We start from the raw sequence: 22,642 nt of genomic DNA on the forward strand, positions 1-22,642 counted from the left end.
CCTTTGGACCCTCTTCTTAGCACTGTTTCTCAAACCTCAGTCATTTACGTATCACTGAACCACTTGTGTAGAAATTGTTGAATGGGAGCCTAAAGTGCTAGGTGAACCTTCACTGAAAACTCAATATTTAAAAAAATCAATCAGTAAATACACTTATGATAGAAATAACATACATAGACAATGACAGAAAACATAGCAGAGGTTGCCTGAGGGCTGGTGTGGGGGTGAGAAATCGGGGGCTGAGAGAGGGATTACAGTGCATCATGAGGAAATGTTTGGGGGAGAGTGATAGACATGTTCATTATTTTGATTGTTGTGATGGTTTTGTGGCTCAAAAACACGTCAAAACGTACCAAATTGGACAATATGTGCCATTTACTGTAAGTTACACTTCATTAAAGTTGCTAAAAAGTAATAAATAAATACAGTACCACTAGCATAGAAACCATTAGTTCATATGTCACCCAAAAAAACTCCCACCCCCACCAGTGGCTGATAGTATTTCAGGATAAATTCCCAGGAGCGGAGTGACTGAGGGGCACAGAAAAGACAAAGAAAACATTTCCATACTTATACCAGCCCTTTTTAGGCAGAAATGATGGGTTGGAGGGCCAGAAAGACGCAAGTTCCTCACTTTATCTGAGCAATCTGTAAAATAATACATAATTTAATGTATTAAATAATAGTACAGTGCAGTGCTTAAGAGCACATGTTTTTAGGGCTTTTGAGGTTTGGGGGGGTTAATCTTCATCTCCCTGATTCTCAGTTTTCTCACCTGTAAAATGGGGAAAATAACAGATCTGACCACACATCAGGTAACACTGGGAACACTGATTGTGAATCAATATAGAACATTTGCACAACGTTTGATACATAAAAAGCTCTAGTTCAGACTCCTTTCCCAAACTCCTTTCAGCTGAAGGAGGAGGGCAAGGTGTTTGTTACACCCTGTGCCCAGACTCCACTGAATCATAATCTCCAAGGGAGCAATCAGGGAATCGATTTGAAACAAGTGCTGTCTATTGAGTCGTAGGTTCGGGTAAGTTTTGGAAACGTTAATCAGGATCAGGGTTGCTACGAGTCAGAATAGACTCGACAGCAGTGGGTTTGGTTTTTTGGTTTTATTATTTCAGGCTGATGTCGGATGCTGCGATGAGATGATGGATGTGAGAGCTAAAGGTTATTTACTACTCTTTCAGTCAGTCAGTCAGTCAACAGACATTTATTGAGCACTCACTATGTGCCCTGCCCTATGTTGGGTGCTAGGGACACTTCCAGGAACAAGATTCAGGCTGGTCCCTCATCCTCGATGTTATCTGTAAAATGAGGTGGGGGCGGGGGTGGGGGAGGAGAGAGACAAGGGAATTTCCCCCTGGGCCGCAGAAGGGGCTACAGGAGTAGACGACAGAGCCTTGTCTTAGGACTCCGACCCTATGAGGTCAGCCAGTACAGAACCGGGGGTGCGGTGGGGACAGATATTTGAGGGGCAGGGACTGTTCCAGCTGGAAGTCCCAAGACCCCATCCCTGACTTCAGCGTAGCTCATTTCCTCTCAGGTCCAGATGTCAGAATCTCCCTATTAAATGGATACTATTATTCCCATTTTACAGATAAGAAAACAAAGGCTCAGCGGAGAGATGGGTCACACTGGAGCCCCTGCCCCGAAAGGCGTCCAGGACCTGGTCCTACCTCCATTGCGGCTCGAAGGCCGCGAGAACCGCGCAGTGGGTCGGAATCCAGGGGATCCGGGACCTCTCTGCGCCGGGCCCGGGACTTTCTTGAGTAGTCCGCACCCAGGCCGCCTCTACACCCTCTGGACCCGGCGCGGACCTACCTGACTTCCACCCTAAACCCTCCGCCTTGGAAAATGCAAGGCCCACCGGTGCCACCTGAGAAAAGAACATAGCCCGTCAGGCGGCTAGACCCGATCGCATCGCGGAAACCTCCACCCTTCCCCTCCCGGAGACACCTGCACTTTTCCCGACGTCCTCTGCCTTGTGTCCGGAAGTCGGCGGAGAAAGCAGTGGAAACTGGTGGCTAGAGGCGCCCGGACTCGCCTTCTCGGCCCTCACTTCCGCCGGAAGTGACTTCAGCAGTAAGTGTCCTTTGGCTGTTGCACGCGCGGGTTGCCGCTACGCGGTACGCGGGGCGCCTGCACCACCATAATGGCGGCCACGACCCTGCTGCGCGCGACGCCCCGCTTCTGCGGTGAGGGGGCAGGGAGGGCGGTGGCAGCCTGGGGACCCGTAGGGTGCTCCGGGGGTGGCCGGGCTCGAATCCGCGTCCTGACTCCAAGCCTCTGTCCCGCAGGTCTCGGCGCCGGCCCGACTTCACTACTGCAGGGCCTGTTGTGGCCGCCAAAGGCCCCGGCACTGCCCCTCTTGTGTCGAGGCTTGGCAGTGGAGGCCAAGAAGGTCTATGTCCGCGATAGGCCCCATGTGAACGTGGGTACCATCGGCCATGTGGACCACGGCAAGACCACGCTGACAGCGGCCATCACCAAGAGTGAGCGGGCATGGGCTGGGGGCGTCCGGTAGTGCCCGATCTAGAGACAGGACCTGGAGCCAGGAAACTGGGCCCCTGAGCGGCTGCTGGACGTGTTTCGTGTGGCCTTGGGAACCAGAACTCGGGCAGGCGGTAGAGTGGAAGATGCAGATTTCCCTTTAACCTGAAGAACTTTTTGATGCATGAATTGGGGGACCCTGAACTGCCTCCCCCTGGAGAATTCGCAGGGCTGGACCTTGAGGACTGTAATAGCCCTTTCTGATGCAAAGTTAGCTCTGCTGGAGAAATCGGAGATTGGAGGGAGAGGGATTACAGAATTTTTATCCTCCCAGACTCATTCGTTTAGGTGGGAGGGGCTCAGGGGTGTGGCCTGAGCCCTGCCCGTAGCCTTGGAAGTTTAGCTGAGAGGTGTGTCTCTTCCCTCCAGTTCTAGAGGAGGGCGGCGGGGCCAAGTTTAAGAAGTATGAAGAGATTGACAATGCTCCGGAAGAGCGAGCTCGGGGTATCACAATCAACGCAGCCCATGTGGAGTATAGCACTGCCGCCCGCCACTATGCCCACACAGACTGCCCAGGCCACGCAGATTACATTAAGGTGAGAGAGTTACTGAGGACCTCTGGGGAGAGGACCAGGAGCTGCCTTCTGTCAGGATAAATGGTGGGCATAAGGAGAGAAGGTTATGATACTGAGATGTAGGTATTTGAGACTATGGATTTGTGGCCATGATGACTCAAAGTTGGGGGGTGAGGAGATGGAAGGGAAATGTGAGCCTCAGTTCTCAATTGCTGTGCTTGGTCAGATGGATATGGAGCCGAGGAGGCCACTGAACTTGGCTGAGTGTTTCCTCTCCTCCCCCAACCCAGAATATGATCACAGGCGCCGCTCCCCTCGATGGCTGTATCCTGGTGGTGGCAGCCGATGACGGCCCCATGCCCCAGACCCGAGAGCACTTATTACTGGCCAAACAGGTACTCAAGAGCTCAGGTGGGGTGCAAAGGGGAAGAGTGGCCGTTGGGCCACTCTGGACACCATCCCTTGTTATCTTTCTCCATCTACAGATCGGGGTAGAGTACATTGTGGTGTATGTGAACAAGGCAGATGCTGTCCAGGACTCTGAGACGGTGGAGCTAGTTGAGCTGGAAATCCGGGAACTGCTCACTGAGTTTGGCTACAAAGGGGAGGAGGCCCCAGTTATTGTAGGCTCTGCTCTCTGTGCCCTTGAGGTGAGGATAGGGACAGTAGGGGGCTGCTGGCAGAGGATGAGGCTGGATGGGCAGGCAGAGCTCTGCTCTGAGTCCAGAGAGTGATGCTTGGTAAGAGGAGCAGAGTGGATTTTTAAGAGTCCTGTCAATTCCCTTCACAGCAACGTGACCCTGAGCTAGGCCTAAAGTCAGTGCAGAAGTTGCTGGATGCTGTGGACACTTACATCCCAGTGCCCATTCGAGACCTGGAGAAGCCTTTCCTCATGCCTGTAGAATCTATTTACTCTGTCCCTGGTGAGGACCAGACCATGCTTGTTTGTACCCTCTACCCCAGCAATAGCTTAGCCGAGCGTCCCTGATGTCCTTTCCGGCTCCTTTTCAGGCCGGGGCACGGTGGTAACAGGTACGCTGGAGCGTGGCATTTTGAAAAAGGGAGACGAGTGTGAGTTCCTGGGACATAACAAGAACATTCGCACTGTGGTGACAGGTATAGGAAGCCTTGGGACCCAGGAGCTGACCTTTCACCTTGTGAATTCCTCGTGCTTTCTCCTCTAACCCAGGTACTCCTCCTTGTCCCTTTTGCCTCCTTTCTTCTTTTCTAGGCATTGAGATGTTCCACAAGAGCCTGGAAAGGGCAGAGGCAGGCGATAATCTTGGAGCCCTGCTCCGAGGCTTGAAGCGTGAGGACCTGAGGCGTGGCCTGGTCATGGCTAAGCCAGGTTCCATCCAGCCCCACCAGAAGGTGGAGGCCCAGGTGAGGGCTCCAGCTGATGGTGGGCAGGGCTAAGCCACACTGTCCCCTGCATGGAAGCAGTGCTTCTAGTCAAGTCCAGCTGCACCTTCATTGCTCTCCTACAGGTTTACATCCTCAGCAAGGAGGAGGGTGGCCGCCACAAGCCTTTTGTATCCCACTTCATGCCTGTCATGTTCTCCCTGACTTGGGACATGGCCTGTCGTGTCATCTTGCCCCCAGGGAAGGTATGTGGGTATAGGGAAGTGTGAAGGAGTGACACCAGCTCTGCCTCATTCATAGTTCAAAAGATACAATGTGACAACTAGGGTGACTTGATTGCTGTGGATCAGCCAGAGGCTGACTGTTGATATAGGTGAAAGTAGATGGGAGGGTCTAGACTAGTGGATCTAGAGGAACTGAGTCCTCACCCAGTGTGCCCTAGGCTGAAGTAGGTTAAAAGCTAGCTATACCAGCATTTATCTCCAGAAAGATTTCCTAGGAAAGAACCCTCTTGTTATTTAAGTTTCACAGTATATGAGGGCTCAGAGAAGTCCTGCAACTAAGAAACCTGTATAACCCAAAATTTCCTAGACTTTTTTTTCCAAGAATATACCTTGGAAACACTGGTATCATTTGTCCCATTCATTCTTTTTGTCTTTGCACATGCTGTTGAGTTTGCCTGACAGCTGGAATGAAGCTGTCCCTTGACAGAATCATCACCCTGATGTATTCTTCTGGGTTTCTCAACCTCCACAGTAGCCACCAGTTACTGAATGAAGGCAAGGCACACTGAAGTTGACAGGTGACATTATCTCTGTGTCTCCCTCCAGGAGCTTGCCATGCCCGGGGAGAACCTGAAGTTTACCCTGATTTTGAGGCAGCCAATGATATTAGAAAAGGGCCAGCGTTTCACCCTTCGTGATGGCAGCGGGACCATTGGCACTGGCCTTGTCATTGACACACTGGCCTTAACTGAGGAGGACAAGAAGATCAAGTGGGGTTGAGTCTCTGGACCTCTGCTCAGGATCTGCTCCAGGGCTGCCTTGGCCAGTGTCCCCTCCTGTCCTGGTGTCCCCAGGGCCCAAGCTGTAGCCCTTATCAGCCCAGGAGGGTACAGCTAGACTGACACTTGCCCTGTTGAGGAGTAGCCTGCCAGCTGGGGCAGGCCAATAAACTGTTCTGTGAATACTAGACTAGCCTGTGTGTCTTGTGTACTTTGTGTAAGTTGGAGGAGATGGAGTACAAAAAGGGAACCAAAGTCCAGGAGCAGGAGGTGCTGCAGAGCCATTTTGAGCTCATCCTGCTAGTCTGAGTTCATCTCTATGGCAGAGGTTGGAAGACCTCACTGATGTCTTTTTAAAGCTGTCGTTCTGTGGTATATAGGGTCACTATGAGTTGGAACAGACTTGACGGCACCTGACAACAGTGGGGCAGTGGTTAAGCACTCAGCTGCTAACTTAAAAGTTTGTCAGTGGTTCAAACCCACTAACCACTCTCCAGGAGGGAGATTTGGCAGTCTGCTCCTGTAAAGACGTACAGTCTTGAAAACCCTACGGGGCAGTTCTACTCCATCCTGTAAGGTCACTATGAGTTGGGATCGACTCCACAGCAACGGGTTTATCACTATGGCAACTTGAGAAAGTGAAAAGCCAAAGAAAAAGCCCGGTAAGCATTGTGCAATTAATTGCCTAGTAAAACACCCCAGTGTGTGGACTATCCTACTGGAAGCTCTTGGGAAAGAATCTGGCTATCACCTGGAGCCAGCATAGGCTTAACCCAGATGCTAAACCCACCTTATTTCCTCTTTCAGTAGTTACTGTTGTTAATGTTTAGCTACCCGTTTAAGCTCTGAGTGGGGACTATCTTGTTCACCTTTAAGGGACTTGAGAGCTACATAAATCTCAGTAAGTGGTTCCTGCAGTGTTACTTAATGAACTGGTTGATCACTGCTATCTATAACCCAACTCCAAGCACAGGAGTGAGAGGTTGTAGAAGGGTTTCCTTTTTCAACATTTACTGGGATTTAGAATTTAAAAGGCTGTTTACACAATAGCAAAAAAATGGAATCAACGTAGGTGCCTGTCGATGGATGAATGGATAAACGAATTATGGTATATTCGCACAATGAGATACTACGCAATGATGAAGGACGATGAATCCTTGAAACGTAACATGAATTTGTAAGGCATCATGCCGAGTGAAAGCAGTCACAAAAGGACAAATACTGCATAAGACTACTATTACAAGAACTCAAGAAAAGGTTTAAATACAGAAGAAAACATTCGTTGATGGTTATGAGAGTGGGAAGGGAAAAGGATATTCACTAATTAGATAGTAGACAAAAATTAGTTGAAGGGAAGGACAACACATTATACAGGGGAAGTCAGCACAACTGGACTAAACCAAAAGCTAAGAAGTTCCCTGAATACAGACAAACACTTTGAGGGACAGAATAGCAGGGATGGGGATCTAGGGATCATGGTTTTAGGGGACATCTAGGTCAACAGCATAACAGTTTATTAAGGAAATGTTCTGCATCCCACCTTGGTGAGTGGTGTCTGGGGTCTTAAAAAGTAGCAAGCGGCCATCTAAGACGCATCAATTGGTCCCAACCCACCTGTAGCAAAGAATGAAGAACACCAAAGACAAGGAAAATATGAGCCCAAGAGACAGAAAGGGCCACGTGAACCAGACACTCCATCAGCCTCGGACCAGACCTAGGTGGTGCCTGGCTACCGCCAACGATTGCCCTGACAGAACACAACAGAGTGTTCCTGAGGGGCAGGAGAAAAGTGGGATGCAAAACTCAAATTCTAGTAAAAAAGACCAGACTTAATGGTCTGAGATTGGAGGGACCCCAGAGGACATGGCCCCGGACTCCCTGTTAGCCCAAAACTAAAACCATTCCTGAAGTCAATTTTTCAGAAAAAGATTGGACTATATAAGACATTAAATGATACTTGTGTGTGCTTCTTAGCTCGAGTAGATACATGAGACTAAATGGGCAGCTCCTGTCCAGAGACAAGACAGAAACGGACAGGAAGCTGGTTGAACGGACGTGGGAAATAACAGGGTGGAAAGGAGTGTGCTGTGACAGTATAAGGAGATCAACTAGGACCACATGATAATGTATGTATAAATTTTTGTATGGGAAACTTTCATTGAAAACATAGTAGAAAAATGAATAAAAAAAGAAAAAGGCTATTTACAAATGCTGGCTAGATTAAAAAAAAAAACTTGAAATGACCAAGACTGGCCAGGATGCACAGTCCACACCAATCAAGCACTACTACCAGGAATTCATAGGCACCCCTTTCGAGCACGGCCACTGACAAAAGGATACATCCAGGACAACCCAAGGACCAGCAGCCCAGAGAAGGGGGGAGGGTTGTGGGCCCAACCTGAGTGCTGTTTTGAGGACCTCAGATAACTTGATCTGACTCCAGAGCAGAGGAAAACAAAAGCAATACACAAGGTAAAACTTTGCAAAAAGTATTGTTCAATATCAGGGCAAGTTTATCCTTCTGTGTCCAAGTGGAATCTGGGTTTCACAGGGGAATCCTGCTTAGATGAAGGGTAAGTTCCCTCCCCAACTCATTTCTGCTTTTAGGAATAAGGTAATAAATCACAATCTGCAATCCATCCTTAAAGCATAAAAATGACTACTTAGTAATACCTAAAAGAAACCCTGGTGGCGTAGTGGTTATGAGCTACAGCTGCTAACCAAAAGATCGGCAGTTCAAATCCACCAGGAGCTCCTTGGAAATCCTATGGGGCAGTTCTACTCTGTCCTGTAGGGTTACTATAAGTTGGAATCGACTCGATGGCAACAGGTTTTTTTTCTTTTCTAGTAATACCTGCAATTATATTTTTCACTGTTCCACAGAAACCTGTTATCTCAGTGTGTACTTCAGCTACCCCAATCCCAACAGAAGGCTTTCCTGCCCCAACTCCCATCACTAACCAACCCCAGTCCACACTCCCATTCCACCCCCATCTTCCATCCAAGAGCTTTCTCGCTAGGACTCTAACATAACCCTGTCCAATTTTAGCAGCCACATGGCTGCTACACACAATCCTTTTTCCACTTATCAAGTGACCCTTCTCTATGCCTGGTTTCAGATCCTCACATCCTGAGACTTCTTCCTCAATATCTAACCTTCATTCTTTCCACCCAGGTCTCAGCCACTTTTTTCTGACTTTGGTCCCAGGTGAAACACCCCTCCCTTCTACTGAGCACTTGGGCACAACTCACATTCTCACAACCCCGTAAGGGTGAGATTCTCTCCATTTTACATACAAGGAAACCAAGGGCAAAAGGTCAGAGTGTGACACAATTCCAAACTGCCTCCTTGACAAAGCACCTCCCCTGGAGCCTGTTTTCATTTCTACAGCCCATGCCTCGCTTCTCTCCTCCTGTCAAACCCCTAGTTCAGCTGTTGCACCCCTAAACCTGGTTCCTCAACCCAGCTCTCTTCCTCACTACCAACTTCACATCTATAGCTCTCACCCACACCCAAGACATCTCAGCTGTGTGCCAGCCAGACCATTAATTCCAGTTGCCAAAAAAAATTAAAAACATTTTTCAACACAAAGAAGCAGACTAATTCATGAGATACCACTAGAAAGGAAAAGCTTCAAGTCACACCTCAAGATGAGACCAGTTTAGAGATGGGAACAGTCACTAGAGGTTGGGTGACTTCTGCAGTAGCTCTGGCCAGAGGAGGAACCCATGTCTGTGTTTAGCATCCTGACTGTATTGCCACACTGCACCATCTTGGGAACCGGCTTGGCCAACACATCTCATGCACTTTTAGCCATCTGGAAACCCAGAACCTCACAGCTATCAAGGACACAACATCAAAACGTTAACCATCTGGAACTCAATGAGCGAACGGCTTAAGACCCTCATCTGATTCATGACCCTACACTGAGACGTTAGATACAATTTTTACATGGAAGAGGAAGAACATGATGACAAGATAAACACAACGCCAATACCACATAAAACATGTATGAGAAAACGGAGCTGCTCAGCTTTATCTTCCCCTCAAGGGAAGGGCCCTGGTGCCCAACCTCTAGGATCTGTACAACTCTAGTGCTTGAAAGGGAAGCTATGGGCCTGCCCCATTCTCTAGACAGGAAACTACAGGCAGGTTAAGTTAGTTTAAAATTTTATTTTTTTTATTTTTTTTTTTAAATATTTTTATGTAATAAAAAGTAAAAGTCCTTGTCCAACCATCCTTGTGGGGCATCTGTCTGTCTTTCACTCAGGTCACTCAAGTTAATGGGGAAGAACAACAGGGGGCCCAAGTCTGAGGTTATAAATAATAGAAAATAAAAGATCTTCTGTCTCCAGTGGGATAGATAGAGGATGGGAGGGCAAGACGGGGTGGGAATGGACAGAGTCAGAGCAGGAACCCCCCACCCCCACTGGGCCCTGGCCCTGCCCACTTTGAGGCCCCTCCCAGTCAAGGTGCTTGGCAGGAATTCCCCAGCTTCCCCAGGGGGAAAGGGGGGGTTGGGGGCTGGGACTGGTCCGAGCTGCTGGGGGAAGAGACATAGATCACTCTTCCCTCCACTCATGGAGGTCTCAGGTCGCGGCCAGGACAATCTTCAGTTCCCCGGGGGGTGGAAGGGGAGCTGCTGGGAGGGATGAGATTGAACTGGTTGGAGGGGAAAGAGAAGAGAGCAGGAGCATTAGAACCTAAGCAGCTGTCCCTTCATCCAATGCCGTCCAGTGCGGGGCGTGGGGGGTGTGTTTGGGTAGGAGCGGCCTCCTCAGGGTGTCTCTTGGGGCTGTCAGAAGCACAGATCAATCGCTGTTTCCCAGTGAGCCAGAGCCCTTACTCGTGTGCCCAGCTCAGCCCCCCGCACCCCAGCCTGGCCCTGTCTGCTGCGCTGACCTTACCTCGGCTAAGTCAGGAGACAGTCGGGGTCACTGAGAGCTGGGGAGGCAGTGGGGAGGGGGGCTGCTGGATCACAACTGAGCGAGGACGGAGGGAAGCAAAGGACAGAGCCAGGAGCAAGCCCCTGGCGGCGGCGGCTGTGGCTTCTGCCCACCCTACATACTTCACAGACAGGTGCAGGTCGGCGGGCGCCCTGTGGGACAGCCCTGCCTCCAAGACCCTCACTCCCCACCCAGAACCCGTGCATCCTGCCCCACCTGCAGCCCCTCAGCTCTTCCATGCCAAATTCCCCCAGCTAACGAGAACTCACGAATCCTGTCATCGGCTCCTCCTGGAAATCCAGGCGCCTGGCCAGGCTGCTCACCTTGGGGGTGTCCGATGTAGGGGTAGGGTGAGGGTGTGGAAGCTGAGAGTGCAGGCACCCCGCTCTGGGGCACCGCGCCTTGGGGGGGGCCCCCATGGCTCTGGGGTGGGTGCAGCAGCATCACCTGGGGCGGGTGGGGAGCCCCAGGGTGAGGGGGCGGGGCTGCTGTGATTCCAGTTTGGACATGGGCCTACAGAGAACAGAAAGGAGCTGGTAGTACCAGGGAGCAAGGAGCAGAGGGAGCACCAGGGGTTCAGGAACGGGAAGCCCCATGGCTTATCATGTCCTCATGGTGGACCACAGACCCAGAGGAAGCAAGTCTCCTGGGCTTTTACCTGGGTGACGTGGGCCATGTTGGTGAAGCCGTGGGGCAGCTGCTGGTGGGCATGGATGGCATACACAGCGGCTGGCTGGGGGAAGCTGCTCTGAGGGGACTGGGCAGAAGGTCCCGGTGGTAGAGAAGGCGGCGTGCCTGTCAGGGCCCCTGGGTGGTACAGATTCTGCTGTGGCTGTCCACTGCCCAGGTGTGGGGCCTGCCCCGCCTGGTGCTGTCAGGTGGAGGGAAGAGTGAGTGTCACTCACTCCTGTGGTATCCAGGCCTACCACCCACTGAACCCCGATCCTCCTTGCTGTGGGATGACCCCCAACTCTCTCAGCCACCCACTACTGCCTCCACCTCTCAGGCCCCCCATGGTAGGAACCTGGACAGGACTAGGGGCCGCGTGCTGGGACTGCGGCTGGCTCCCAGTAGGCGTGGTGGCCGGCTGCGGCTGGTGGGCATGGAGCTGCGTGGCATGGTGTGGATAGGACTGGTGAACAGTGGCTGCAGCAGAAAAGAGGGAGAGAATCAGTGCTGAGCACACCAAAGGGCCAAGGAGCACAGCCCAGAGCAGAGGCAAGGGTGTGGGAGCAGGGACAGGGAAGCACAGGAGAACTCACCGTAAAGGGCCTGGGGAGTGGGCTGCTCTGCAGAAGGGTACTGAGGAGTGGATGATGACACAATGGCCTGGGGGTGGCTGCCCGACGTCAGCATGCGGGGGTTGCTTTGAAGCATGGGGGCAAACACCGGCTGGCGGGATGAGAGAAAAGCAGTTGGCCCAACAGAAGACTTGGGAAGCATGTTCTCCTGCCCCATCAACCTGTGCGTAACACTACTCTGGCCTTATCACAACTACTTTTAACGTTCACAATAATTCTACCAAGCAGATGCTATTTTAATTGTATCTTACAGAAAAAAAGAACTAAGGCTCAGATGTTCAATAACTAGGTACAGATCCTGCCAGTAACTGAAAAACCAAGACTTACACTTAAGTTGGATTATATCAATCCCAAAACTGGCAGGCACCATGCAGAACACTGCCTGCCATCCGCACCCCTCCCCCCAAATCCTTGGAGATGGAGAAGGGATCCCTAGCAGGGGCTCTCTACCCCCACTTTCCTCCTGTGCCCCAGTCACCTGTGAGGGGTAGTGCGCCATGGGTTGCATCATGGCAGGCTGGCCTGGGAACTGCTGTGGATTGTAGGGGATGTAGGAAGAATAGGGTGTGGCGGCCACCAGAGGTGGGCCGGCGGCAGCAGCAGCCTGCATCATCGGAGGGGCTGAGGCTGGCTGATGCTGGTCTGAGCGCTGAGGGGGCAGGGAGCCTGCAGGATGGGTAAAAATAGTGCAGAGCTCAAGCTCCATCTGCCAGGAGGCACTGGGCAGCCCCATCAACTGCCCCTCCTGACCTTGCTCACCTTTGGCTCCCCGGTACTTGCCCTGCTGCCCAGGTACAGAATTGGATACAGGATATGGATACATTTGAGGTGCCTAAAAAAAAGACACAGATGAGGCTGGATGACTTGCCTGCAAATGCCCAGGAAAACAGGCTTGACATGGTCCCCCAACCAGCCCTACCAACCCCCACCCCGTTACCTTGGGCCCAACCAGTCTCTTACTTGCACAGCTGGCCCCATGTGGATTTGAGGTATGTAAGAGATGTACTGGGGGCTATATAACCCACTCTGGCCGGCTGTCAGCACTGGGATGGAAGGAGTTGAATGAGTCCGGGGCCCCGGGGAAGTTGGGGTACTGGTGGATTTGTTCTGAGAAGCACAACAAGAAAGAATATTTTGACTTTTTAGATCTCCCTCTGCCATGCCTGTAACAGCAGCTAGCATTCATGGAGTGCTGTGTTCCAGAGACATTCTACACTTTACTTGGTTAAAGCCTACATCATACCTCATGAGATAGGCATTCTCAAATTACAGATGAGGAAACTGAGGCGGAGCAGTTCAGTGGCTTATCCAGCACCACGAAGTTTGTAAGTGCGAGGATTTAAGCCAAGTGATTCTGCCTAATGAAGCCTACGCTCAAAAACAACTTCACTCGCATTTCCTGAACCAAATGCTAAGTCGTAGAGAAAAGCCCGTAAGTACCTGTCATACACACCAGGATCCCCTGCCACCCTGGAGACCTGCCTCTGTTTCTCCCAAACCTGCCCAACTATTGCTATGCCTCCACACTTTTACAGTGTCTCCTCTCACTGCCAGGTGACTGGCAAGCAAGTGTTTCCCTTCATTGCTTTATTAACCCCCCAACCCAAGTTTCCCTCACAGAAACCAAAGTCCATGTTCTCCCGTCCCATCTCACCACAGACAGCAGAGGCTTTGTGGGATTGAACTCCTTGGCATTGGGGTTCAACGTTGACTTCTTTACTTGTCTATGAAAGAAAATAGAGTAAATCCCAGGGTTTTGAAACAGTTCCTTTCAATTACAGCCCCTGCTGAGAATCTGCATTTCTAACAAGTTTCCAAGCAATGCTAATCCTGCTGGTTAGGGACCAATTCTGACAACCACTAGTAAAACAGTGGTTTTCAAAACTTACACATAACAATCATTTTGGCATCTTGTTAAAAATGTGTATTCTGACTCAGTGTATCTAAAATGGAAACGCAAATTCTCATCAGGGGTTCAAACTGGAAAGAACCAGTTTGAAGCTCTGATAAATCCTAATGGCTTAACCTTGGCACCCACCCAGCTCCCCATCTTACTCACTCGGCAACGGGGCCCTCATCCTTGTCATCACCCTTGATGAGGCCCACTGGCGGGCTGCCGGTTTGGCTTGGGCAAGGCGGTGGGGGCTGCTCTGGCCCCTCAGTGCCTCCTGCTGGTGGCAGGGGCGGTTTCTCCTCTTTATCCGATACAGACTCTGTCTTGGAGGAGACTGGGGACCCCATGGGTTCAGAAGTCAATAGACCGTCAACCTCCTTCTCTTTCCCCTTGGACTCCTCCTTTACTATCCGGGAAGGAAAAGGATCCAGGCTGGTCTCAGGGGAGCTACTGGGCTGAAGCTGGAATAAGAAAAACACACATACAATACTATCCCGTCCAGATCCCAGGTCCTGCTCATCTCATCTCATCTCATCCATCACATCTAATCCTCTGCCGCTTATATAAACCCTCTGCTCCTCTCTTCATTCTGCTAGTATCCTAGCTCATTCCCATACTTCCATCTCTCACCTTAAACTGGGCCCCGAACTTTCTCAGTTCTTCCAGTTGAAATCGTTTCTGTTCATTCTGCAGGCCAGGGACTACAAGAAAACAGTGCAAAAGGAAAAAATGTAAGTTTTTTTCTTCAAAGGCAGCTACAAATGCCAGTAGCCCAGAAGACAAAGAATCGGGGGAAAAAGCAGAAACATACACTTGGGAATCCTAAAAAAAAAAAAACCTCGGGTCAAAGAAGTGATAAATATTGTCTGCTTCTGAACTTAAACCACCTCACTAACTGAAACACTCACCACCCAAAAAAAGGGCATTTGACCTGAGTAGGTAAAAACAATTCGCACCTTTCCCAGCTATCCGGGCCAGCTCCTGGGGCTCCAGATTTCTTCCAGGCTCCTTGGTCGGGAGTTCTTTCACTGAGCAAGAGAAAGACACCTGAAGGTTCTCCTGTCCAGAATGACACTTCACACTGTCAACAGATCTCAACTATCTGACTCTTACCATCTGTGGGGGCCAGTGTGATCTTCGGAGAAGCTGGGGAAATGGAGCCCACTCCAGGGTCCACAACTGATGGTGTCACGGCGATGGAAGCTGGAGCAGTTGGCACTGCTGAACCAACGGGAGGCTCAGGACAGGAGGCTGTGATTGGAGCAGGGGCAGCAGACTTGGGAGAGCGCGGGGGGTACATCCGGCCCACTGGAAGAAAAGGGAGAGCTGTACAATGGTTACTGCTGGTCAATAAGCAATGGAAAGATGCCATCTGAATTAACACCAAATAACCTTTATATAATAGGCAGGTTCTCAAGTTGAAATGCTGATAAAGGCGAAAAGGCGAGGCAGGTTAACATAAGCAGGTGAACTGGCCTCATGGGCACCATGATAAACTAGAATGCCTAAACGGTTGGTCCTTAGTTCCAGTCAACTAGGACTATGTACCAAGGCAGGCTCAACGTTTTCAGAACCTCCTGTATCACAAAAAAAATTGTAATTATACGACTTCTAAGTCTTAAAATGTTGGCAACTACATCAATTCTAAACAAAAGACGTCTACCAACCAGATAAAACCAGAGCTTCCAACTGGTTCAAACCCCTGCTGAGAATGCACACTTCTACTCTAGATGTACTGAATCAGAATCTACATTTTAACAAGATCCGCAGATGATTCTCACGTATGATAAATTTTGAAAACAACTGCCCTACTAGTGGATCTCAGAACTAGTCCCTAACCAGTAGCACTAGCATTGCCTGAGAAGTTACGAAGGAAATTCTCACCAGGGATTCAAACCAGAACGCACTGGTTCAAAGCCCCGATACAACCCACGGATCACTAGGTTAGGATTTCTGCAATAGAAAAACTAAAAATTCTTTCCCCAAGAGAATAAATCCAACCCCCCTCCCATCAGCTTTCATATTTGAAACCGTCTCCCATTCCACCATTCAGCAGTTAGAATGTTTATATTCCTCTATAAATTTCTATCCCTCTATCTTCACCCGATACTAGTGAAATTTTACCTGCAGAAGGAGGTGGAACAGACGCTTCTCCAGAAGGCCTACTGCTAGATGAAGACAGAGTCTTGGCACCTCTCAGAGGCCGCTGTGCCTTAGGGGACATACGGGAAGGGCCTATTTTTTTTTAAAAATGGAATAAAAGTAAGAACAGGCAGACTAACTGCTGTTGCATTACCACCATGCATCATTCTTCCAACCCATCTAAATCCTACTTTTCAATTACGCTTCCCACCTTCTTACTGTCCCCTCTCTCGCCCCTGCCAAGCATGCTCCACGACTCACCTCCATTGATACCACGTGTCTCAGAGCCTGGGCCAGGGCTGCTATTGTCAAGATGGTGAGGGCCACGAGGTGGCAAAGAGCTAAGGCCAGGGCGGCCACCCCGGGAACTGTTACAGCGAACACCTCCCCGGGGACCTTCCCGGACTCGTTGGGGTAGAGGGATGTATTTCCCCTCCCTGGGGAGAGAGTTCAATTAAGGTCAGTTAGCCATAAAACCCATACATTTTGGAAAGATGAAGCCCTCCTTTCTTAAGCCCATCTCATCACCCCTCCCCCCAGCCCCGCCGCCACTGCACATGCACACGTAACGCCTGGCTCTAGCTTCCTTCACTACCCCACCTGAAGATATATCCTGGCTGAATGTTCTGTGGCTACAGGTTTATGGCCTTATGTTGTGCCAGCCTGGCTAATGTTCCACAATTCTACTGTTCCTGACTTATGAAAAAGATAGTATCACCCTGTAGTTCGAGACACAGCTTTTACAAAACACAGATCATTACGCACAGTTTCGTTTCACCGTGTAAAGGTGAAAAAAGAAATACGTACAGATAAAAGAAAAACAATATATATCAAAATTCTGGGGGGAAAACTTTTTTTCCTCCTAAATCCACAAGCTTTAGCCATGCTGCCTTAGATCAATTACTTAACCTCCCTAGACTTCAATCTCCAAAGCATAAAAACCAGGAATGTGTACTAGCCTATACCTCATACACTTGTGACACTAAAACAATAGTGTACAATGCTCTTTGCCCACAGTGAGCCCCAAGCAGTCCTGGCTGCCCCAGTAATCACCTGGATGCCAGGCTGGGGCTCTCCCGTCCTGAACTCTGCCGCTGGACTGCACTGTGCTTCTCCTCCTCAGTGCGCCCATCGTCATTCTCCATGGCGATCCGCAGGCGGTACTGCGGACTTGACTCAATCTCTCGGGCCAACTGGGCCGCACGCAGCTCCCGCTGACGGAACTCTTCTGAGTTGTCCTTCTCTAAAGGTACCCTGAGAGAACCCACACAGACCACCAGCATCCCAGTGCCAGGGGACAAAAGGGGAAAAAGAGAAAACACTTGTCAGTTCTATCCCCTGTGCAGGTATGTGAGTATCCTACCCCTTTAACAATTTAAGCATATATTCAGTGGGCGCCCACTGGAGTCTGGCAGTGTCCCATGGTATATCTTCAAGTCTGAAAAACACTTAGCTACAAACACACATAAAATGTGTTTTTAAATTCACGATGAAAGACACAGATGAAAAAGAAAACAGTTAATTCTACCTATGGGGTGCCCTAGAAATCAGGAAAAGGTAAGAGAAAACCTCCAAGGGAGGAGTTCACAAGGCGGACCAGGAGTAGGGGAGGGCAACCTGGGCACACAGAAAAGCATAAGCAAAAGCTATGTTCCACCTACAGGCTCGTGCCTTCTATTACTAACCCTACACCCTAAACTGCATCGCCCTGGAACTACCAAGATACTCACGTATAAGAAGAAAGGCTGCTATCATAGGTGGTCTTTACACCGTAGGTTTCCTCATTGAATTTGAACATTTCATTGGGATCCCATCCATTGGACTGGGTGGGGGGAGAGAAGGAAACGTATTTTAAACCCACAAAGAAAACAATCATGATGTGTCATTTTCCTTCCATCAACTGAAAAACTTAAAAATGTGACCAAAGCAAGGGTGGCAAAACAGGAACACTGCTGGTGGGACTATCAATTGATACTACCAACTGCTGCATGAGTTGGCGGTAACTGATAAAACTGAAAAACCCTAAGAACCAACAAATCCATTTCTAGGTTTTTACCCTAGAGAAGCTCTGCCACACGGACAAAAAGATATACATTCTGAAAGTTTAATAAAGCGTTATTTTTAATAATAGAGTAATGGACAAATCACAAATTAATAAAACCAAACACCAAATCCACTGCCATCTAGCTGATTCCAACTCACAGTGACCCTATAGAACAAAGCAGAACCGCCCGGTAAGGTTTCCATGGCTATAACCTTTACAAAGGCGACCTGAGAAATTTTTCTCCTGCAGAGCATTTGGTGGGTTAGCATTCGAGTGCTTAACCACTGTTCCAGTAGGGCTCCTCCGATCAGTACGGTAAAGGATAAAGAGTTTGGTGTGTGTGTATAAATGTGTATGTATATAAATTGAGCGCTACACGATAGTTAAAAGGCGTACACTAGATTTATATATCAACTCGAAAAATTTAAAAGACAAGCATGAAAAGTGAGCACCTGTGTAAATTAAACGTCGAAACAACAATGTATTCTTTCCTGAATACGCGTGCGTAAGCGTGAAACATCAGCCAGAGAAATATCAACTGCATCAAAGTAGTTGCTCTCAGAAAGCATAATGAATTTACGTGGTGTTCAGCCTTACCTGCAATCTGTTAATAAAGTCATCTGAAGCAACTATTAATAGCTGTCAATCCCAGATAGTGAGATACAGAGTATTTTGGTGATTTTTCTGTACCTTTTTATTTGGAATCTGACCACAGCCAACGAGTAACAGTAAAGGATTTTCCTCCCCTTCCCCTACAGGCTTGCTATGAGTTGGTATCGACTCAATGGCAACGGGTTTCCCTAAGAATGTCCTTACTGTTAACAACCCACATTATGGCACCAGAGTCACCCGGCCCTCAGGTTCCTAGGAAGGGAGACTTTACCATGTCAGACTCGAGGTCGTAGTCATCACTGTTGCTGTCGCCCCCCTCCCAGCGCTGGAGCACCTTCTCTTTATGCTCCCCGTTCACCTTGGAGTTCATGGCAATGGCTGAATCGGTGAATTTGTCTGTGGGGGCAGATTCGACAATCAGGAATCAGATAATTCTGCATATCCTTCCTCCCCCCAAAACAACTCATTCAGGAGTAAAGAAAAATTTAAGAAACCCAAATCTAGACTATACGTGCTATGTGCCAGGCCTGGAAGGAAGGCAGCACAGAAAACCTCATCTTAATAGTTCGAAATGAGCAAGCAGCTGAAACTAAGCAGGAAAAATGTGAAGAACTACAATGCAAGTCAGAAACCACTCCACTGTATCTTAGAAATAAAGGCACATTTTCAAGAACAACAAAAAAACCACCTCCCTCAGGAAAAAAAAAGGAGTGACTAAAACAAAAGAAGCCACCATTATGTTCCACCTGCACCCAAACTGCCGTCTCCTCCCCTCTACTCACAAAGTGGATCTGTAATTATCTAGAACAATACCTTTAGTAGCATAATTGAAGTCAACATTTCGAAAGTGGACTAGCATGACATCACTTGGCTTAAACACCATGGTGTCCACAATGTCTTCCCGACGAGGGCCACCTGCTGGCTCAGATGCTTTCCTGTGCACAGCATCTACTGCTAGTTCAAACTACAAGAGCCCCCATTCCCCAACACCCGAAGGTCAGTATCAAGAAATGTGAAAGCAAAAATACAACTATTTTCCCTTTACTCTTTCCAAAAGTACCCCATGTACACTGCCTTCTCAACACCACCCGAAGGCCTAACAAAAGTCTCAAATTTAAACATCTGACATTCTAAAATTCATGCTTTTTAACAACAGAAGAGCCCATGTTTATTCAGACCCACGTCTTTTATTACCACTTGTAGTATTACCCTGGCATAGACCTACATAATGAGTAACACCCATAATGTTGACCAATACCACCCAATCCAATGCCTTTGATAAATCTATTCCATTCTCCTCTTCCAGCAAAGTCCAAAAATAAGCTGATTCGAGTACACTGACCTTTGAGCTCAAAGTCTTGAAGATACCCTCATAGGTGGTCCCATTTTTCACCTTTACATCACAAGTAGAGCCCTAGGAGAATGAGAAAAATAAGAATGTCTCTAGCAAATTGAGTCCTAACCGTCTTAAACAACCTAGGGGTTAAGTACCCACTTACCACAACAGCTGTAAGGAAATGTAACATTCTGTAATTGTTGTAAACACCCTCAAACACCTGTCAGCGACAAAAGAGGGAGAAATAAGAAGTGGTCGGTCAGTCAATGTTTCACTTTCCTTTTAAATGCCCAGGCTCCACTCACCCCCACCTTGTGTGTGCTGGGTCTCCGGTCCTTCTCAGCCCCTCTACCTCTGTACCTAATCTCCCCTATACCCCATGTGAGCGGCTTTTAGGTCCTCATATCTTAGGGAGAGATAAACGTACTCACTGGTGACTGTGGGGGTCCTTTTCCTGTGCTCTGTCCCCTAAAAGGGAAAGGATAAAAAAATTGGTTATTTAAATCTTTTTAATTTTCCTTTACAACATTAACCTCAAAGCACTTAATATCCTAGAAACACATACCAAATGAAGATGCTGATTTAGGCTACAAACCAATTTACCAACAAGATGTTCAAATTCTCACCTTATAGGGGAAAACAACAGTAAGCATCAAGAGCCAGTAAATACGCTGCCTCCAAATTCCAGTAAAATAAACCATAATCGGGAATAATTGTCATTGGTCTGAAGAGCCAATTCAACACAACCTCCTCACTTTCTCCCAGGGGCAGAGGGCTGCATGCTTCCAACAGACAACGCTACAGTATTCGATAACCAATAACCCATCCCAGATATAAAGGCAAGACTTAGGTAGATTTGGTAGTACCTACCTCAGACACATTACTTCCCAAATAGAAAAGACAATCATTTTCAGTAGGTAGATTTGGTAGTACCTACACGCACCTCAGACACATTACTTTCCAAATAGAAAAGACAATCATTTTCAGCAGCCTCACACCCCAAGCCCTGAGAGGAAAGCCCCTCCACACCTCACCCCCTAGACCTCATTACCCATTCAGCCTATTACCAACTCGGACAGGTCACCAATCCCTCGGTAACCCCGCTCCTCGATGGCTGATGTAACCGGCGATTGAGGGCGATGAGGGGGCCGTTGGCGGGGCTGGGGGACAGCGCAGCCGCAAAAGCCATCCACCGGGAGGCCTCGCCCGGTCTGCGCCTGCGCTCTCAAGCCCACGGGCCTCTTCGAAACGCCCCCTCCCGTGACCAGAACCCACTGCGCCTGCGTGTACCACCACCCTCAATTCCATTAAAAAGAGAGACCGAGAGGGAGAGAAACCGAGTGGGGCCTCCAGTACCCCTCCAGGCACACGCCCAGCTTCTGCCCAATATGTTGCCCCGGACACACGAATGCCCGGGTCAAGAGACAGTGCATCCGCGCGCACGTACGGCAAAAGCGCGCGCGCGGCGGAGGTTCCCGGCCCGCAGCCCTCCCAGACCTCCCTCCTTCCGTCCCCCCGCCCTCCCCGCTCCCCTCCTACTGGCCAGACCGGGAAGGGGGAGGTAGCAACCCGCTCCCAAGTCCTTCCCTCCCTATTGGCCAAACTGTGGGCCGCGCGCCCCCCTCCATTGGCTACGGCCGGGGACCCCTTCCCGCAGCTGACTCCCCATTGGCTGAAGCCCGGGACCGCGAGACCCTCCGTGGTAATGGAGCCGGGGACCCCGCTCACCTTTTCTCCCCCCCGCAACTCCCCGATTCGGCGGTGCTGGAGAGGTGCGCCCCGCTTCCCCTGAAAGCCCGAGTCCCGAACCCTGCCTAGGCCTTGAAAGCTCAGCCTGGCCCCCAAATGTCCCATGGCTGCCCGGGGACCCTTTTCCTCCGACCTGTTAGGACCTGAGGGTACCCACCCCCATCTTCACGGGGGGCCTCTCGCTCCCCCCGGTGCCGTCCATAGGTGGTCACGTTGGGGCCCGCCCCACACCGCTGTACTCAGGCCCCGGCCGCCGGGCCGGAACAGAGCCGCCGCCTCCTCCTGGTAGCCTCTGCTCCCCCGCCCGGAAGCCCACCCCTCCTCACCTGGAGGTGCCGATGGTAGCTGCCCCTGGCCTCTCTTGATGCTGCGGCGGCGGCGGTTGCGGCGCCAAGATGCTCTCGGCTCCCCGGCGCAGCCCGCTCCCTGCAGCGGCTCCGGGCCCCAGGCAAGGGGAAGCGGCCGCGGGAGGCCCTGGGGAAGTCGAGGTGGAGGCCAGCGGCCCCGGGAGGCTGCCGTTGGGAGGGCTGGTGCCCCCGGGAGGCCGGCGGGCCACGGCCTGTTGCGTGGGGGGCGGCTGCTGGGGCTGGGAAGTCTGTTGTGGCGGCTGAGGCTTCAACATGATGGCAGCGTCCGGAAGGGGAATCAGGGGGAAGGGAAGGAGCGAGGGGGCCGGGACTAGGCCCCTGCCGGAGGGCGCGGGAAGCGAGGGGGGTTGGGATGCTGGGGACCCGCCGTTGGCGGGCGGGGGGAGCCCCGCGGTGTCGGGGGTGGATAGAGAAGACCGCGGCGCGAGGAAGCGCCGCGAGGCGGAAGGGGAGGGGGTCTCGCGGGCTGTAGGAAACCGAGAGGGCGCGAGCCGGCCTGGCGCGCGTGCGCGTCGCCGGGAAAGGGGGGAGCGCGCGGGTGAGAGCTCTCGAAGGGGGAGGGGCGGGGAGGAGGGAGAGGTGGCGCGAATGCCGGCGCGCACCGGGGCGGTTAGCTCCAGGTGGGTGAGGAGGGAAAATAAAATTAAGTGAATTTCGCGCCCTTAGCCTTTGGAGTGGGAAAGGAGCAGCGCGGGCGCTCACACGCGCCAAGAATTTAAAGTCTCTAGGTCTGAAACAGCCCTAGAAACTGGCAGCGGCTGTCGCTTCACAATGACCGTGTGAGCGCCGGGGGAGGGGCCGAGGAAG

General features: G+C 50.5%; 2 protein-coding genes across 15 annotated transcripts; one reads left to right on the top strand and one right to left on the bottom strand.

The window, feature by feature from the left end:
* The first annotated feature begins 2,092 nt into the window (after positions 1–2,092).
* TUFM (Tu translation elongation factor, mitochondrial) lies at positions 2,093–5,630 on the top strand. The gene is made up of 10 exons (XM_049903967.1): positions 2,093–2,207; positions 2,310–2,504; positions 2,932–3,098; positions 3,368–3,472; positions 3,563–3,727; positions 3,868–4,000; positions 4,089–4,193; positions 4,309–4,460; positions 4,565–4,684; positions 5,270–5,630. The coding sequence occupies exons 1-10, from the start codon at positions 2,165–2,167 to the stop codon at positions 5,441–5,443; spliced, it is 1,359 nt and encodes a 452-aa protein (XP_049759924.1). The 5' UTR covers positions 2,093–2,164; the 3' UTR covers positions 5,444–5,630.
* A 3,976-nt stretch (positions 5,631–9,606) lies between these two features.
* Positions 9,607–22,364, bottom strand: ATXN2L (ataxin 2 like). 14 transcript variants are annotated; one of them, XR_007519629.1, is made up of 23 exons: positions 21,794–22,361; positions 20,150–20,186; positions 19,882–19,938; positions 19,725–19,796; positions 19,196–19,346; positions 18,654–18,778; positions 17,457–17,548; positions 16,780–16,980; positions 15,988–16,163; positions 15,709–15,819; positions 14,698–14,910; positions 14,541–14,612; positions 14,215–14,285; positions 13,750–14,045; positions 13,345–13,414; positions 12,651–12,797; positions 12,450–12,522; positions 12,169–12,356; positions 11,652–11,781; positions 11,414–11,535; positions 11,048–11,260; positions 10,351–10,902; positions 9,607–10,105 (listed from the first exon to the last, which is right to left on the bottom strand). XR_007519629.1 is itself a non-coding variant. In XM_049903948.1 (23 exons), the coding sequence occupies exons 1-23, from the start codon at positions 22,087–22,089 to the stop codon at positions 10,356–10,358; spliced, it is 3,312 nt and encodes a 1,103-aa protein (XP_049759905.1). In that variant the 5' UTR covers positions 22,090–22,362; the 3' UTR covers positions 9,607–10,355. The 14 variants fall into 14 exon arrangements, 13 of the variants coding, with proteins under 13 accessions (XP_049759905.1, XP_049759906.1, XP_049759897.1 ...); XM_049903948.1 differs by having other exon boundaries at positions 9,607–10,510; positions 10,659–10,902; positions 21,794–22,362; XM_049903949.1 differs by having other exon boundaries at positions 9,607–10,510; positions 10,659–10,902; positions 14,698–14,892.
* Between the last annotated feature and the right edge of the window lie 278 nt (positions 22,365–22,642).

Source organism: Elephas maximus, chromosome 12 (genome assembly GCF_024166365.1).
Source record: "Elephas maximus indicus isolate mEleMax1 chromosome 12, mEleMax1 primary haplotype, whole genome shotgun sequence".
Lineage (NCBI taxonomy): Eukaryota > Metazoa > Chordata > Mammalia > Proboscidea > Elephantidae > Elephas > Elephas maximus.

Bases quoted from the DNA above. Each gene is read 5' to 3' on its own strand.
- TUFM (XM_049903967.1), top strand. From the start codon at position 2,165: ATGGCGGCCACGACCCTGCTGCGCGCGACGCCCCGCTTCTGCG. The intron at 4,001-4,088 runs GTGAGGACCAGA...GCTCCTTTTCAG, and splicing joins ATCTATTTACTCTGTCCCTG to GCCGGGGCACGGTGGTAACA. The intron at 4,194-4,308 runs GTATAGGAAGCC...CTTCTTTTCTAG, and splicing joins CATTCGCACTGTGGTGACAG to GCATTGAGATGTTCCACAAG.
- ATXN2L (XM_049903948.1), bottom strand. From the start codon at position 22,089: ATGTTGAAGCCTCAGCCGCCACAACAGACTTCCCAGCCCCAGCAGCCG. The intron at 20,187-21,793 runs GTGAGGAGGGGT...TTTCCCTTTTAG, and splicing joins GCTACCATCGGCACCTCCAG to GGGACAGAGCACAGGAAAAG. The intron at 15,820-15,987 runs GTGAGTCGTGGA...AAAAAAAAATAG, and splicing joins GACACGTGGTATCAATGGAG to GCCCTTCCCGTATGTCCCCT.